The following is a 14779-nucleotide window of genomic DNA, read 5'->3' as shown; positions in this document are numbered from 1 at the left end:
GACAGTCCGCGGGCAGGGAGGGTCTCAGCCTGCATACCAGGTGGAGCTGGTAGACAGCTGCCCTGGACACAGAATTGACCTGTGCCTCCATGGACAGCTGCGAGTCCAAAATGACTCCCAGGCTGCGCACCTGGTCCTTCAGGGGCACAGTTGCCCCATTCAGGACAGGGAGTCCTCCACACCCGCCCGCCCCCTGTCCCCCAAAAACAGTACTTCTGTCTTGTCAGGATTCAACCTCAATCTGTTAGCCGCCATCCATCCTCCTTAGCATTCGCGAGAGCCCCATCCTGTCCCCAAATAACCCTGAGAACCGAGGAACGCAGATAGACTGCCCCTAGACCTGGAGGCTCCACAAGGACAGGCCTGGCTGCTGGATCAAGCCAAAGTGTGTGACCAACAGGAAGAAATATGATTTAGAATAAGATAGACAAAAATGGAGTGAAGAGTTAGGGGCACAGATAACAAATGATTTATGGGAGTCAAGTATAAAATCAACAGAAATAGCCTCTGTGGATCTAAGACTAAGACTTATTCAGCAGAAAATAATATTCAGAGTCCACTGGACTCCAGCAAAACTATACCAGAGGAAAATAACAAGTGCGGACGACAGCTGGAGATGTGGGAGTAAAAGTGCGAACTTGGTACATATGATGATGAATTGCCCGATGATAAGATCATTTGGTGCGGGGTGAGGACATTTATAGCAAGAGTAATAAAAATAAATTGTTATATAGGAGAATTGAATTTAATTCTAAATTATATTCCGGAAATGTGGGAGATTACAAGGGGTCAAAAAAATTGGATGTACCGTGCCATATTAGAAGCAAAAAAACTTGTTTTGATGAATTGGAAGAGCCGCAAAAAGATTCCATTGAGCACATGGATTGGTGATATGTACAGACTAGCTACATACGAACAAATTGCATGTCGACGCAAATTAAAAATGGATAAATATGAGGAAATCTGGAAGGAATATTTAAGTGATAAGGTGGACAGTGGTGGGAAGTAGGGGGAAATATTGTTAAAAAGGTGTAGTCATAGGTATATCAGTATTCAAATCTGAATTGTTAAATTGTGTTATTATGGTTTTTGTTGTATGTGTTTTTTGCAATTGTTGTTTGTATTGAAAAAATGATTAAATAATTATTTTTTTAAGTCAAAGTGTGAGGGGGGGATAGAAACACGTCTCTACTCCTGATAAGCTCTGACAGTAGAGACTCTCTCATGGTGGCGGGTTCGAGTCCTACGCTAGGCAAAAGATTCCTGCATTGCCGGGGGTTGAGCTAGATGACCCTTGGGTCCCTTCCAACGCTACAATTCTATGATCCTGTCCTCACAGTGGCTAAATACCCCTGAGAAACTAGGAACCAAGATAGACTGCCTATGGACGTGGAGGTTCCACAAAGATACCAGAAAAAGCTGGCTGCTGGATCAAGCTGAAGAGAGCGGCTCATCTAATCTGGAATCCTTTATGCACAGTGTACAATTACCCACAGCATCTTAAAAAGCAGAGACATCACCTTGCCAACAAAGGTCCGTATAGTTAAAGCTCTGGTTTTCCCAGTAGTGATGTACGGAAGTGAGAGCTGGACCATAAAGAAGGCTGATCGCCTAAGAATTGATGCTTTTGAATTCTGGTGCTGGAGGAGACTCTTGAGAGTCCCATGGACTGCAAGAAGATCCAACCTCTCCATTCTGAAGGAAATCAGTCCTGAGTGCTCACTGGAAGGACAGATCCTGAAGCTGAGGCTCCAATACTTTGGCCACCTCATGAGAAGAGAAGACTCCCTGGAGAAGACCCTGATGTTGGGAAAGATGGAGGCACAAGGAGAAGGGGACGACAGAGGACGAGATGGTTGGATAGTGTTTTCGAGGTTACCAGCATGAGTTTGACCAAACTGCGGGAGGCAGTGGAAGACAGGAGTGCCTGGCGTGCTCTGGTCCAGGGGGTCACGAAGAGGCGGACACAACTAAACGACTAAACAACAACACAATTACCCATTAGGAACCCAGATAGACTGCCACTGGGCATGCAGGCTCGCACTCTGCCTCACCACAAGGTGGTGCTGCCTCCATGCGCGGCACTCGCAGACGAGAAATGACAAAGAGGGAGCATGAACCACAAGCTCTGTGGCTGGCAGGGGGTCCCATTGCTCCTCAGCGTCCTTGCGGCCTCCACAACTGTCATCTAAGCACCGGGATTTTGCCAAAGCCAGTGAGCCGGCGAAGCAAAAAGCTTTGTAGAAGCTGAGCTGCAGGGAGCAAACTCACCATGACCCCAGTCGCCTCAAAGAACACCTCAAAACACCGGTAGCTGAGACTGTTATTCTCAGGGTTGTGGGTTCGAGACCCACATTGGGCGCAAGATTCCTGCACTGCGGGCGGGTTGGGCTAGATGACCGTCAGGGTCCCTTCCGACTCTTAGGATTCTATGGTCACACATTAAAAGCTCCGTGACGCAGGGCTGCCTTCAGAGGTCTACTGAAAGTCGTATAATTTATATCCAATAATAGTAATAATAATTTATTACTAATAGTTCATTTGTGGTCTCATTGTTTTATTTTCTCCTTCAGTGGCACCTCCCCTGTGGAACGCCCTCCCATCAGATGTCAAGGAGATCAAAGAAAGACACAACTTTTACAAGCTATCTGAAGGCAGCCCTGTTTAGGGAAGCTTTTAATGTTTAATAGGTTATTGTATTTTAATATTCTGTTGGAAGCTGCCCAGAGTGGCTGGGGAAACTAAGCCAGATGGGCGGGGTATAAATATGGAATGGAATGTCAGGGTATAAATATGGAATGGAAGTCAAAGGATATGAGAGATTTGTTTAGATGTTTAAAATAATTTCCAAAAATTGAAAAGTTCATTTAATTTTTTTAAAGAAATAATCAAATAATATCTTAAACAACTATTATATAATTATTACCTAATAATTATAACTAATTGCACAATTATGAAAATAGTTATAAGATAATAATTATATAATAATAATAATGCTATACAATAAAACTGTTGTTGTTGTTACCGCTCTGCTTTTTAGTACTTCTGTGATTTTATGCCATTTTGATTTACTTCAACAAAGCATTTTCATCCAGAGAGAGAAAAACCTCCAAATCCAGGGAGAAACAGGGGCAATTCTGCAACAGCCAAACACGCGGCTTGGCTCATTCGCTTGAGCCGCCTCAATACAGCCGGGAATGGCTCCGGCCGGTGTGCTCACCTGGGGTGAAGAGGGCGATGGCTTTGAGGCAGCTGTACTCCGCCAGGTCCACCTGCAGCCGGTTGAGCTTCTCCACCTGGTCCTGGAAGATGCGGATCTGGTCCATGAAGGAGACCACGCGGTCGGCCGACATGGGAGCCGCGTGGAAACCAGCGGCAGCCAGCAGCGGCGCCATGTGCAGCGGCAGAGCAGACTGCGCGGCGTTGAGGACGAAGAGCTCGCTCCAGCTGAGCCTCAGCAGTGCCACCTGGTCCGAGACGGGCAGGTCGGGGAAGAAGGGGATGTTTCGCGCCCACTCCACCGTGCTGAAGAGGAGCCGCGCCGCCAACTCGCAGATGTTATCGATGCCCATCACACTGCCTTGCTGGGCGTACTGGGAGCTGAAGCGCGCAGTGGGGTAGGGCTCAGCGCGGAGGAGCTGCGAAATCAGCTCCGAGACAGGCTGCCCATTGTAGTATTCGCCGCTGGGCAGGGCGTTGGGGCTGGCGCTGGAGTGGGTGGGAGGGATCCGGCCCCTCTGGACGGCTGAGGGAAGCAAGCAGAGAGAGCTGGTTAAGGCCAGAGTGGTGCATGCTCTGGACTACTGCAATGCGCTCTACGTGGGGCTACCTTGGAAGGTGACCTGGAAACTACAACTAATCTACCTCTCTTTCAAATCAGAACCAGTGAAGGCGGTGAAGGTCCTGTGTGTGTCTGGAGGCGGTTGGAGGATGGATGGTGGCTAACAGATTGAGGTTGAATCCTGACAAAACAGAAGTACTGTTTTGGGGGGGACAGGAGGAGGGCTGGTGTGGAGGACTCCCTGGTCCTGAATGGGGCAACTGTGCCCTTGAAGGACGAGGTGCGCAGCCTGGGGGGTCATTCTGGACTCACAGCTGTCCATGGAGGCACAGGTCAATTTTGTGTCCAGGGCAGCTGTTTATCAGTTCCATCTGGTATGCAGGATGAGACCCTACCTGTCCGCAGACTGTCTCGCCGGAGTGGTGCATGCTCTAGTTATCTCCCGCTTGGACTACTGCAATGCGCTCTCTGTGGGGCTACCTTTGAAGGTGACTCGGAAACTGCAACTAATCCAGAATGCGGCAGCCAGACTGGTGACTGGGAGCGGCCGCTGAGACCATATAACACCGGTCTTGAAAGACCTACATTGGCTCCCAGTACGTTTCCGAGCACAATTCAAAGTGTTGGTGCTGACCTTGAAAGCCCTAAATGGCCTCAGTCCAGTATATATGAAGGAGCATCTCCACCCCCATCGTTCAGGATCTAGGGCAGCGGTTCTCCACCTGTGGGTCCCCAGATGTTGTTGGACTACAACTCCCATCATCCCTGAGCTCTGGCCTTGCTAGCTAGGGGTGATGGGAGTTGTAGTCCAACAACATTTGGGGACCCACAGGTTGAGAAAGGCTGATCTAGGGGTCTTGGTGGGCCACAAACTGAACATGAGCCAACAGGGTGATGGAGCAGCAAAAAAAGCGAATGCTATTCTAGGCTGCATCAGCAGAAGCCTAGTGTCCAGATCAAGGGGGGAAACAGTCCCAATCTTTTCTGCCTTGGTCAGGCCACACCTGGAATACTGTGTCCAATTCTGGGCGCCACAAATTAAGGAGGGTGTTAACAAGCTGTTTTCTGCAGCCGTCAGTGGAAAAAGGACAGTCACGGAACCAAGAAATTACACAAAACAAATGAAATGCCGTGAAAATCCCTGAAACGAGAAGTAATCAACTATGGAGTTAAATTAAATAACAAAAATCAAAAAGTTTAAGGAAAATATTAACCTAGAATTAAACAAAGACTTAACGAGATGCCGGCTACAAAACTCTGGGAAGCATTTCAGCCTTGCTCTTGTTTAAAATCATTTAAGGTTTATAATTTCTTTATTTCCTTCTGAGGAAACTGATTACCGTATTTTTCGCACCATTGGACGCACGGGAGCAAAGGATGCACCTAATTTTTAGAGGAGGAAAACAAGTAAAAGATATTCTGAATCAAATGTTGTATAAACTACTGTATTTAATAAACAACCAGTATCTCAGAATCATATTACAGCCATGTAAAGTGAACAGCAGTCAACAATGGCATTAAGAACCATCATCACTGTCATTAACAAATGAAGAGAGACTTTAAAGTTTGAGTACTCTTCTAGTCTTCTGTGAACCCCAAGAACTCATCCCTGCTAGAGTCAGAATTTGTGGAGCTCAGTTGCTCACAATCACTGACATCACTTTCTTCGCTATCTTCATATAAGATACCATCTTCGTTTCCATCCAAAGCATTGCTAATGCCACATTTTTTGAATGACCGGACAACGATTTCCTCCTTCACGGAGTGCCATGATGTTTTCACCGTTCAATGGGGAAGCCGGGGGCTGCCCCCAGCCAGAACCCTAGAGCGGCTCACAGGACGGAGGGCAAGTTACAGGCAGCCTCTCCGCTGCGCGCTGAATGCCCTGAGCTTGTAGCACTGAATGGGGAATCCCGGGCTTCCCCCAGCCGCCCACGCAGCCTCTCCGCTGCTTGTCGGGCTGAATGGGGAAGCCCGGGGTTTTCCCAGCCGCCCACGCAGCCTCTCCGCTGCAACCGGAGCATGGAGGGGCTGGAGGGGAAGTCCCAGGACCACACATTCGCTCCATAGGACGCACAGACTTTCCCCCTTAGTTTTTAAAGGAAAAAATGTGCGTCCAATGGTGCGAAAAATAGGGTAGTTCAGTGAAACGAGTTTTGTAGCCGGCATCTCGTTAAGTCTTTCTTTAATTCTAGGTTAACGTTTTCCTTAAACTTTTTGATTTTTGTTATTTAATTTAACTTTATCGTCGATTACTTCTCGTTTCAGGGTCTTCTGCAGCAGCAGTAGCTACCCTTCCCACGAACCACAGAATCACAGCGTTGTAAAGTTGTAAGGGACCCTCAAGTCATCCTGCCCAACCCCCTGCAAATGCCAGAATCTTTGGCTCTGTATGATTCTCTGGGCCAAAGGGAACTTTCTGGGGTCCGATCCAGCAAAGGCAGCTAAAGGTTCTCCAAATGCATCGCAGGGGGGTTGGACTGGATGACCTGTGGGAGGCCCCTCCAACGCTGCAACTCTATAACTCTACAGTGGTGCCTCGCAAGACGAAATTAATTCGTTCCGCGAGTTTTGTCGCCTTGCGATTTTTTTCGTCTTGCGAAGCACAGTGTCGGGAAAGTTTTGGAAAAGCTTCAAAAATCACCAAAGTCTTCAAAAACCTCAAAAAAGGCTACCACACCGTGAGCTATGAGTTGCTCCTCGACGTCAAGTCGCAACTGTATTAACGGTGTTAAGAAAAAGGAAAACTTGCAAGACGTTTCCGTCTTGCGAAGCAAGCCCATAGGGAAAATCGTCTTGCGAAGCAGCTCAAAAAACAAAAAACCCTTTCGTCTAGCGAGTTTTCCGTCTTGCGAGGTCTAATGGTTATGGGGGTTGCTCGTGCGTAAGTTGCCGCCACTCCTGGCTAGGTGGCCTGGTTAAACCTTTCTTGGCTGGACAGCCCCTCACTTCGTGGCTGCTCAGTCGCTGGCAGAATCCGACAGTGGGCGTTTCTTCAACCTTTTCCAACATAAAAGTTGTTTGACGCCCAGTCTCCTCCTACTCTCCCTGCGCGGAAGCCTTCTGCGCAGGGTGGGCGTGGGTAGCGGAGGACCTGTGCTCTCCGCGCTGGTGTCCAGTGAAGAGTCTCGGAGCCTGCTCTCCGCTTCCCCCATTGGCCCCCCTCCATCCCTGGTGCCGCGCTGAATTTCTTCCCCAACAGGAGACCTGCCTCTCTCCCTACTTGGCCCCTCTCCAGCATCGTCGGGGAGCCTCTCCTCCTCCTCTCGCTCCGATGGCAGTTCCCTGACACGAGGCATTCGTCTTGCGAGGTACCACTGTATCCTGTTCCCAATTAAAGGAGGAGCTCGTAAGCAGGATCAGAGGGCAAGATCACCCCCGGAGACCTTAGAAACCCAATAGGGTGGCGAGTGAGGGGCACAATCACGAGACCTGTGGAAACAGGGCCGAAAATCCAAACAAAGGAATAATTTGGTGCTCGCTGGCTCTCAAGATGGTAGTTGGTTCTCCAGCTGTGACCTTTGCTGCTACTGAGTCATATGACCTGCCAGCCTGCAGGCTCCTTTCCTCACCCGCCTGTAAAATCCTGCACTCTCCAAACAAACACCACCGGTTTTACCGGTTTGACAGCGACCCGCTAGGCCCTCCAGGAGCCTTGAAGGCAAGCAGCTCGCTCTGCCAAAGCCAGGGCCTCTTGACTCCGCACCAGGTCCCACATTAACCTGCCTCCCCAGCCATCTCACACCGCTAGTCCTCAGCTTCCCCTTTGCTCTGGGCTTGCTGATCAGAAGGTCGGCGGTTTGAATCCCCGCAATGACGGGGTGAGCTCCCGTTGCTCGGTCCCTGCTCCTGCCAACCTAGCAGTCCGACACTGGCACAGATAACCCTGGCTCAAAGTGCCTGGTGCCAGCTGGAACGCAGCAGAACCAGGGTTCAAAATAAGCCAGGAGCCAAACGCCTTTTTCGAACCTGACTATCAGCCATTTGAGGGACGCGGGTGGCGCTGTGGGTTAAACCAAAAGCCTAGGACTTGCCGATCAGAAGGTCGCGGTTCGAATCCCCGTGACGGAGTGCGCTCCCGTTGCTCGGTCCCTGCTCCTGCCAACCTAGCAGTTCAAAAGCACCTCAAAGTGCAAGTAGATAAATAGTACTGCTCTGGTGGGAAAGTAAACGGCGTTACTGTGCGCTGCTCTGGTTCGCCAGAAGCGGCCCAGTCATGCTGGCCACATGACCTGGAAAATGTACACCGGCTCCCTTGGCCAATAAAGCGAGATGAGCATCGCAACCCCAGAGTCGGCCACGACTGGACCTAATGGTAAGGGGTCCCTTTACCCTTTACCTTAAACAGACTGGTGCAGCTTTCTAAGATGCAGGCAGTTTTAGAAACTCAAGATAGATAAGCTAAGCGCCAAATGGCTCCTAAAACCAAGGTTTCAGTCGCCAATACATGTGAAATTTGTGGAAATATATATTTGAAGAATAAAATAAAAAGTGGTGAGGATATTAATAGGCAAGATGTTAAATTGTTTTTATATGCAACAACAGCGGCAAGAGTATTGTTAGCCCAGAAATGGAAGCGAGAAGAAATTCCGACGAAAGAAGAATGGCAGACAAAATTAATGGACTACGCAGAATTAGATAAAATGACAGGAAGGGTTCGAAACCTGCGGGACCAGAGATTCGCAGAAGACTGGAAGAAATATATGAACTATTTGAAGAGCAACCGTAATCAACAAATTACGCTAGTAGGACTACAAGACGTTTTGTAAGGGGAAATATATGAAATATTGCAAAGTAGAGAAAGAATAGAGATATTAGTTTTGAGAGTTAAATGTAACAGTGGAAATAAGAAATGTATATTAAGTGAATAGATTGGAAAATTTTCAGGTGTGATTGATGGAAGTCAAAAAAATGGTGTAAGAAATGAGAGCGTATTTAATTACTGTTGAAAATGATATGTTGAAAAATTAATAAAAATTTGTATCAAAAAAATAAAAATAAAATAAAAAGTAAAACGTATCACGTCTTTTAAATGGCTTCTTAAACTGAGGTTATAGGCGCCAAAACGGAATTTCTAGTTGGCATTTTGGGACAAGTCTCATTTTCCAAATGATGGACTGACTGTGATTGATTCTCAGTTAAACATCTGCCTAGTTCAGAGGACAACTTTGAGCCAGGTTGAGAACTTTGGGAGCTTAAAAAAGAAAAGTCACTTGGTCCAGGGACAATCCATAACACTATATATTGGCTTATTCAGATCTCTTTTTCTTAATGGTGACACGGACCATTCGTAAGGTAGGAATATCCTTCCGAACTCTGAGCAGGGCAGTGGGGGAAGCGAAGACAAGCAACAACAATTCACTGTAACGCTGTTCAGTGCGCCTGCTCCTGCTGCACAGAAAAAATGTTTTGGTTCCTGAAATTCATTCTGATTGTGCAACCTGGCTCCCAGGCATCTTCACTCAGTCGCAAGTGGATGAAAGGTAAAGGGTAAAGGGACCCCTGACCATTAGGTCCAGTCGTGACCGGCTCTGGGGTTGCGGCGCTCATCTTGTTTTATTGGCTGAGGGAGCCGGCGTACAGCTTCCGGGTCATGTGGCCAGCAGGACTAAGCCGCTTCTGGCGAACCAGAGCAGCGCATGGAAACGCCGTTTACTTTCCCGCCAGAGCAGTACCTATTTATCTACTTGCACTGACGTGCTTTCAAACTGCTAGGTGGGCAGGAGCAGGGACCGAGCAACGGGAGCGCACTCCGTCACGGGGATTCGAACCGCGACCTTCTGATCGGCAAGTCGTAGGCTTTGTGGTTTAACCCACAGCGCCACCCGCATCCCTCAAATGGCTGATAGTCAGGTGCAAAATGCGTTTGGCTCCTGGCTTTTTTTGAACCCTGGTTCTGCTGCGTTCCAGCTGGCACCAGGCACTTTGAGCCAGGGTTATCTGTGCCAGTGTCGGACCTTTGACCCCTTTGTAATGCTGGCGTACGGCAGCTCCTAAGCATTGATTCTCTGACACAACTCTTTCTCAGGTTGGGGCTGTGTGTGGCTGGCAGATTTCACCAAAGTTCAGACCGTCTACAAAGTTGAGTCCTGCCAGTTGAGTCCCCTTCTGCCATCCAGCGGGTACTGGGTGCCAAAAATTAAAAAAATAAATAAAAAATACATTATGGTAGACAGAATGGTTGGAACTTAAAAAATTTATTTAAGGTAGATGAGGTATTTAAGGTAGATAAGGACAAGATGAAATTATACAATTGAATATAAATATACAGTGGTGCCCCGCAAGACGAATGCCTCGCAAGACGAAAAACCCGCTAGACGAAAGGGTTTTCCGTTTTTGAGTTGCTTCGCAAGACGATTTTCCCTATGGGCTTGCTTCGCAAGACGAAAACGTCTTGCGAGTCTTGCGATTCCCCCCCCCCTTTTTCTAAGCCGCTCAGCCGCTAATAGCCTTTTAGCTGCTAAGCCGCTAAGCCTTTAATAGCAGCTAAGCCGCTAAACCACTAATAGGGTTGCTTCGCAAGATGAAAAAACCGCTAGACGAAGAGACTCGCGGAACGGATTATTTTCGTCTTGAAAGGCACCACTGTAGATGGGAAACGGCTATGTATTGTGAGTACTTATCTACTTTTAAAAATTTTCACTTATGATCTTTTTCTTTTACTTCTTTACTCTTTCTTTGTTCTTTTTTCTTTTTTCTGATATCTTATCTTTCATTTCACTGCTTTATTGTGAATAGTATTTTATAGAGGTATAAATAACTGTAAATATGAAAAGAGACAAAATATTCTCTAATTCTTTTTCCTTGGTTAGATATATTTTCTTTTTCTTTTGTATTTTCTTTTGCTGTGAATATGTATGTTTTCTAATTTGTACTTAATAAAAATATTAATAAAAATTAAAAAAAAGATTTTTTAAAAAAATGAACATCATATGTAGCTGCAGAGAGCCAGGACCTTTTACTCTAACTTTTTTCGTTTTTTTCCTTCTCTTCCTTTTCTCTTGCTTTCTCCTTGGGGGCCGGCAGCTACCTCTCAGCCTAACCTACCTCACAGCGTTGTTGTACGGATAAAAATGGAGAAAGAGAAGATAAAAAATCCCGAAGCTTATCTGTTAGGGTTGATGGGCACAGACATACCACGTATGAAAAAAAAAACAATCTTTTTATATGCAACAACAGCTGCCAGGGTAGCATTTGCCACTAAATGGAAATCTCAGGACAAACCAACAAAGGAAGAGTGGATTTGTAAATTGAGCAGATAGAATTGGCAAAATTAACTTCAATTATAAGATATCAATCAAATCAAAAGTTAAGAATGGAGTGGAAGTACCGTATTTTTCGCCCTATAGGACGCACTTTTCCCCCTCCAAAAATGAAGGGGAATTGTGTGTGCGTCCTATGGGGCGAATGCAGGCTTTCGCTGAAGCCTGGAGAACGAGAGGCGTCGGTGCGCACCCACCCCTCTCGTTCTCCACGCTTCAGGAAGCTATCCGCAAGCCTTGCGCGCCCGGTGGGAGCTCCCGCGGGCTCGCAAGGCTTGCGGGCGGCAGCCTGCAGCCTGCAGCCCGAAGCACGGGCACCCTCCGGAGGACGCCCTGTGCTTCGGGCTGCTGTCTGCAAGCCTTGCGCGCCCGGCCGCCTGTTCTGCAGGCTGGGGTCGGGGCAAGCTGCGGCTGGGGGGGGGGAAATAATAAAACCCGAGGTGTGTCCTATGGGCGAGTGCGCCTTATAGGGCAAAAAATACGGTATTTCGAAGATTGTATGTCAAAATATTGTTCTAAAAATGACACGCTAATAGGCTTAGAATAAAAAGTGTAAGCAATAACAAAACCAATAAAGAAAGAAGGAAAAATCAGAACGTAACAAGAATAATTTATCATAGAATGCAAGGGGAAAGGGTATAAAGAAATATAAAGAAGTCGAATTGCTGTGGAGGGAAGTAGCGGGTATGTGATGGGTTTTATAATTAAGTAGCTGATTTAATCTAGGTACTGTGGTACCTCGGGTTAAATACGCTTCAGGTTACACACTCCGCTAACCCAGAAATAGTGCTTCAGGTTAAGAACTTTGCTTCAGGATGAGAACAGAAATCGTGTGGCGGCAGCAGGAGGCCCCATTAGCTAAAGTGGTGCTTCAGGTTAAGAACAGTTTCAGGTTAAGTACGGACCTCCGGAACGAATTACATACTTAACCCGAGGTACCACTCTATTATGTTTTATGTGAGGGCAGTGGCGTAGCGTGGGTTGTCAGCACCCGGGGCAAGGCAAGTAATTTGCGCCCCCTAACCCGTGGATTTGCGCCCCCTAACCTGTGGATTTGCCCTAACCCCCAGATGTTGCGCCCGGTGCGGCCGGCCCCCCCTGCACCCCCCATGCTACGCCACTGCATAGATCCCATTTAGAGCAGGGTCCTTATAGATCCCCCTTTACAGCAGGGTCCCCCCATAGATCCCCTTTAGAGCGGCCAGGGCAGGTCCCCCTCCACAGTGGGCGGCGACCCGGCAGCTCAGATCGGATTCGCACAGCCAGCACTGCAGTGAGAGTGAGTGAGCCAGGTAGGGGCAGAGAGCTGCGAGTGAGAGCGCGCAGTGGCGTAGCGTGGGTTTTCTGAGCTTGCACAGAGTGCTTTTCCTCCCTATGGGCAGAGCCAGCTTGCTCCTAAATACCTGAGCTCTATAGTTCAGGAAGGAAGAGCGCTCTTGTGCCCCGGTCCTGCTTTGAGTGCTTCTCATGGACGCGTCTGCTTGGCCACTCTAGATGGGCCCTTGTGGCCTTGATCCAGTAGCCGGGTCCTTCTTCGGAAAGAGCGAGCGCCTCCTAAGCATGTGCAGAGCGCCTCCCTCCGCCCCCGCCACGCGGAGCTCAGCCTGCGCGTGGGCAGGCCCTTTGCGTCACGCGCGCTTGGCAATCCCCGGCACCTCTCCTCTCCTCTCTCTCTCCCTGGAGAAACGAAGCAGTGACCCGACAAGGAGTAGCGAAGGATGGGCGTGTTTCGTCCCTGATCCGGATGAGATCAAGGCGCCGGCAACGGGAAGGAGGCGGGGGAGAAGCAGGAGCAGGCCAGCCGGGGCTGCTCCAGACCCCCCCATCTCTCCCATCGCCGCTGGAGGGGTCATGGAGGCACTGAGCCCGGGAGGCGGGGAGCCAGCCAGGGCGCACCTACCCAACCTCGCCGCGCGCCCAGGCGCGCTGCTCTCTCCAGCTTCCTCCCGGCCGGGCCAGCGGCTCCACCTCTTCCTTTGCCTCTTTGAGGCGCTTAATTCCCAGCAAGCGATGAGCAGGTTCGGATCGGATCCTGAGGCAGGCGGCGCCTCCACCTCCTCCTCCTCCCGGCTTTGCTGCTGCGCGGCTCTTTTCCCTCCACCGACGGCGCGCTGCGCCTTGGAGAGGTTCCCGCTTCCTCGGGGGGGGGGGGGGCGGCCAAACGGAGACGAGGACCCCCCACCCCAAACAAGCCTCGATTGCTTGTCCCTTCCCTCTGGACTCGCGCCCCCCCAGATGTTGCGCCCGGTGCGGCCGGCACCCCTGGCACCCTCCACGCTACGCCACTGTGTGAGGGAATCACTGGGAATTTTGGTTATTATGGTATATATGTTAGGTTTCAATAAAGATCTTGGGGGGGAATGGAGAAGAGGGGAGGAAAGATGGGATGCAGAAACACGAGGATGAAAATACCGTATTTTTTGCTCAATAACACTCACTTTTTTCCTCCTAGAAAGTAAGGGGAAATGTCTGTGCGTCTTATGGAGCGAATGCCTACGGATGGCGGGGGGATCTGCTGCAGTCGTGAGCAGAGGATCCATGGTTCCCCTTCCTTCACTCCTCCGTGGCTCGCTTTGAAACAGCAAAGCGGGAGAAGAGCCGCTTAGTGGGGAGAAGAGAGGGACAGAGAGCCTGGTTACAAAGCACGGATCCACATGGATTCTCAGGATTTTTGCACTGGGTCACCCCAAATTCACCATCAGATCACATAGCATGTCCATGGCTACAGCTTGCACCCAAAAAATCACACACCCACTGTTGCCTGGGGCCGCAGTGGTGCAAAACGTGGTTACAAAGCATGGATCCACATGGATCCTCAGGATTTTTGCATTGGGCTACCCCAAACTCACTGTCAGATCACATGTCTGTGGCCACAGCATGAACCACAAAAATCATACATCCACTGTTTCATTTAGAATATTTTTTTTCTTGTTTTCCTCCTCTAAAAACTATGTGCGTGTTATGGTCAGGTGCGTGTTATAGAGCGAAAAATACGGTAAACCCCAAAATAAGTGATACATCTGATGACATGAGTTGGGTGATGTACTGCGAAATAAATTCAGCAACTTTCAAGGTCCTGCAAGGGACCTCGGTTAACAGACATATGCGTCGTCCTCTTTGGAGTTTGTATCTTTCCAAATATCACACACACACACACACACACACACACACCCCAGAGAGTACCTTCTTTCCTCATCCCGACGCGGAAACACTTTTTCAGACGGCAATACTGGCATTGATTGCGGTGGTGCTGGTCGATCTGGCAGTCGCGGTTCGACCTGGGTTAAAACAAAAAAACATGATATAAGCTGCCTCCTTCCTCCTGTTTACACACACGGCCGTCCCGTCTCTTTAAGGAAATGCACATATTGTTAAAAAATAAAAGTAAGATAAACCTCTCCGTAAGCCACCCAGTGCTAGAAATTCCCCAGGCGCATTTTGCAACCGTAAACAAAGCAGCAGCCACAAGAAAATAAGCTAAGCACTACAATTCAAGCAAAAGTTGTGTTATATGATTGACACATCAGTGCAGCATTTATAATCTATGAAACGACATTAGCAACGTTAGCCAAATAGCCGCAGAAAAATAAACTGAGTGGACGTGGTTCAGGGTTTCGGACTTGGGGAATCTCTCCTATTACAGTGGTGCCTCGCAAGACGAAATTAATTCGTTCCGCAAGTTTTTTCTTCTTGCGAGTTTTTCGTCTTGCGAAGCACGGTTTCCCATAGGAATGCA

General features: G+C 48.7%; 1 protein-coding gene across 3 annotated transcripts in view; it reads right to left on the bottom strand.

Moving 5' to 3' along the window:
- The window catches only part of NR2F6 (nuclear receptor subfamily 2 group F member 6), a 34457-nt gene that overhangs the window by 4993 nt on the left and 14685 nt on the right, over positions 1-14779 (bottom strand). For 2 of the 3 annotated variants that reach the window (XM_053372516.1, XM_053372518.1), the window contains 2 exons: positions 14209-14321; positions 3221-3745 (listed from right to left, as the gene is read on the bottom strand). In XM_053372516.1, the coding sequence (XP_053228491.1) occupies positions 3221-3745; positions 14209-14321 (638 nt within the window). The remainder of the gene's footprint in view (positions 1-3220; positions 3746-14208; positions 14322-14779) is intronic. The other variant, XM_053372517.1, reaches the window with a different exon arrangement.

This window comes from Podarcis raffonei, chromosome 18, assembly GCF_027172205.1.
Source record: "Podarcis raffonei isolate rPodRaf1 chromosome 18, rPodRaf1.pri, whole genome shotgun sequence".
NCBI lineage: Eukaryota > Metazoa > Chordata > Lepidosauria > Squamata > Lacertidae > Podarcis > Podarcis raffonei.
The sequence above is the reverse complement of the archived record's forward strand: the minus strand, read 5'-3'. Positions and strand labels throughout refer to the sequence as shown.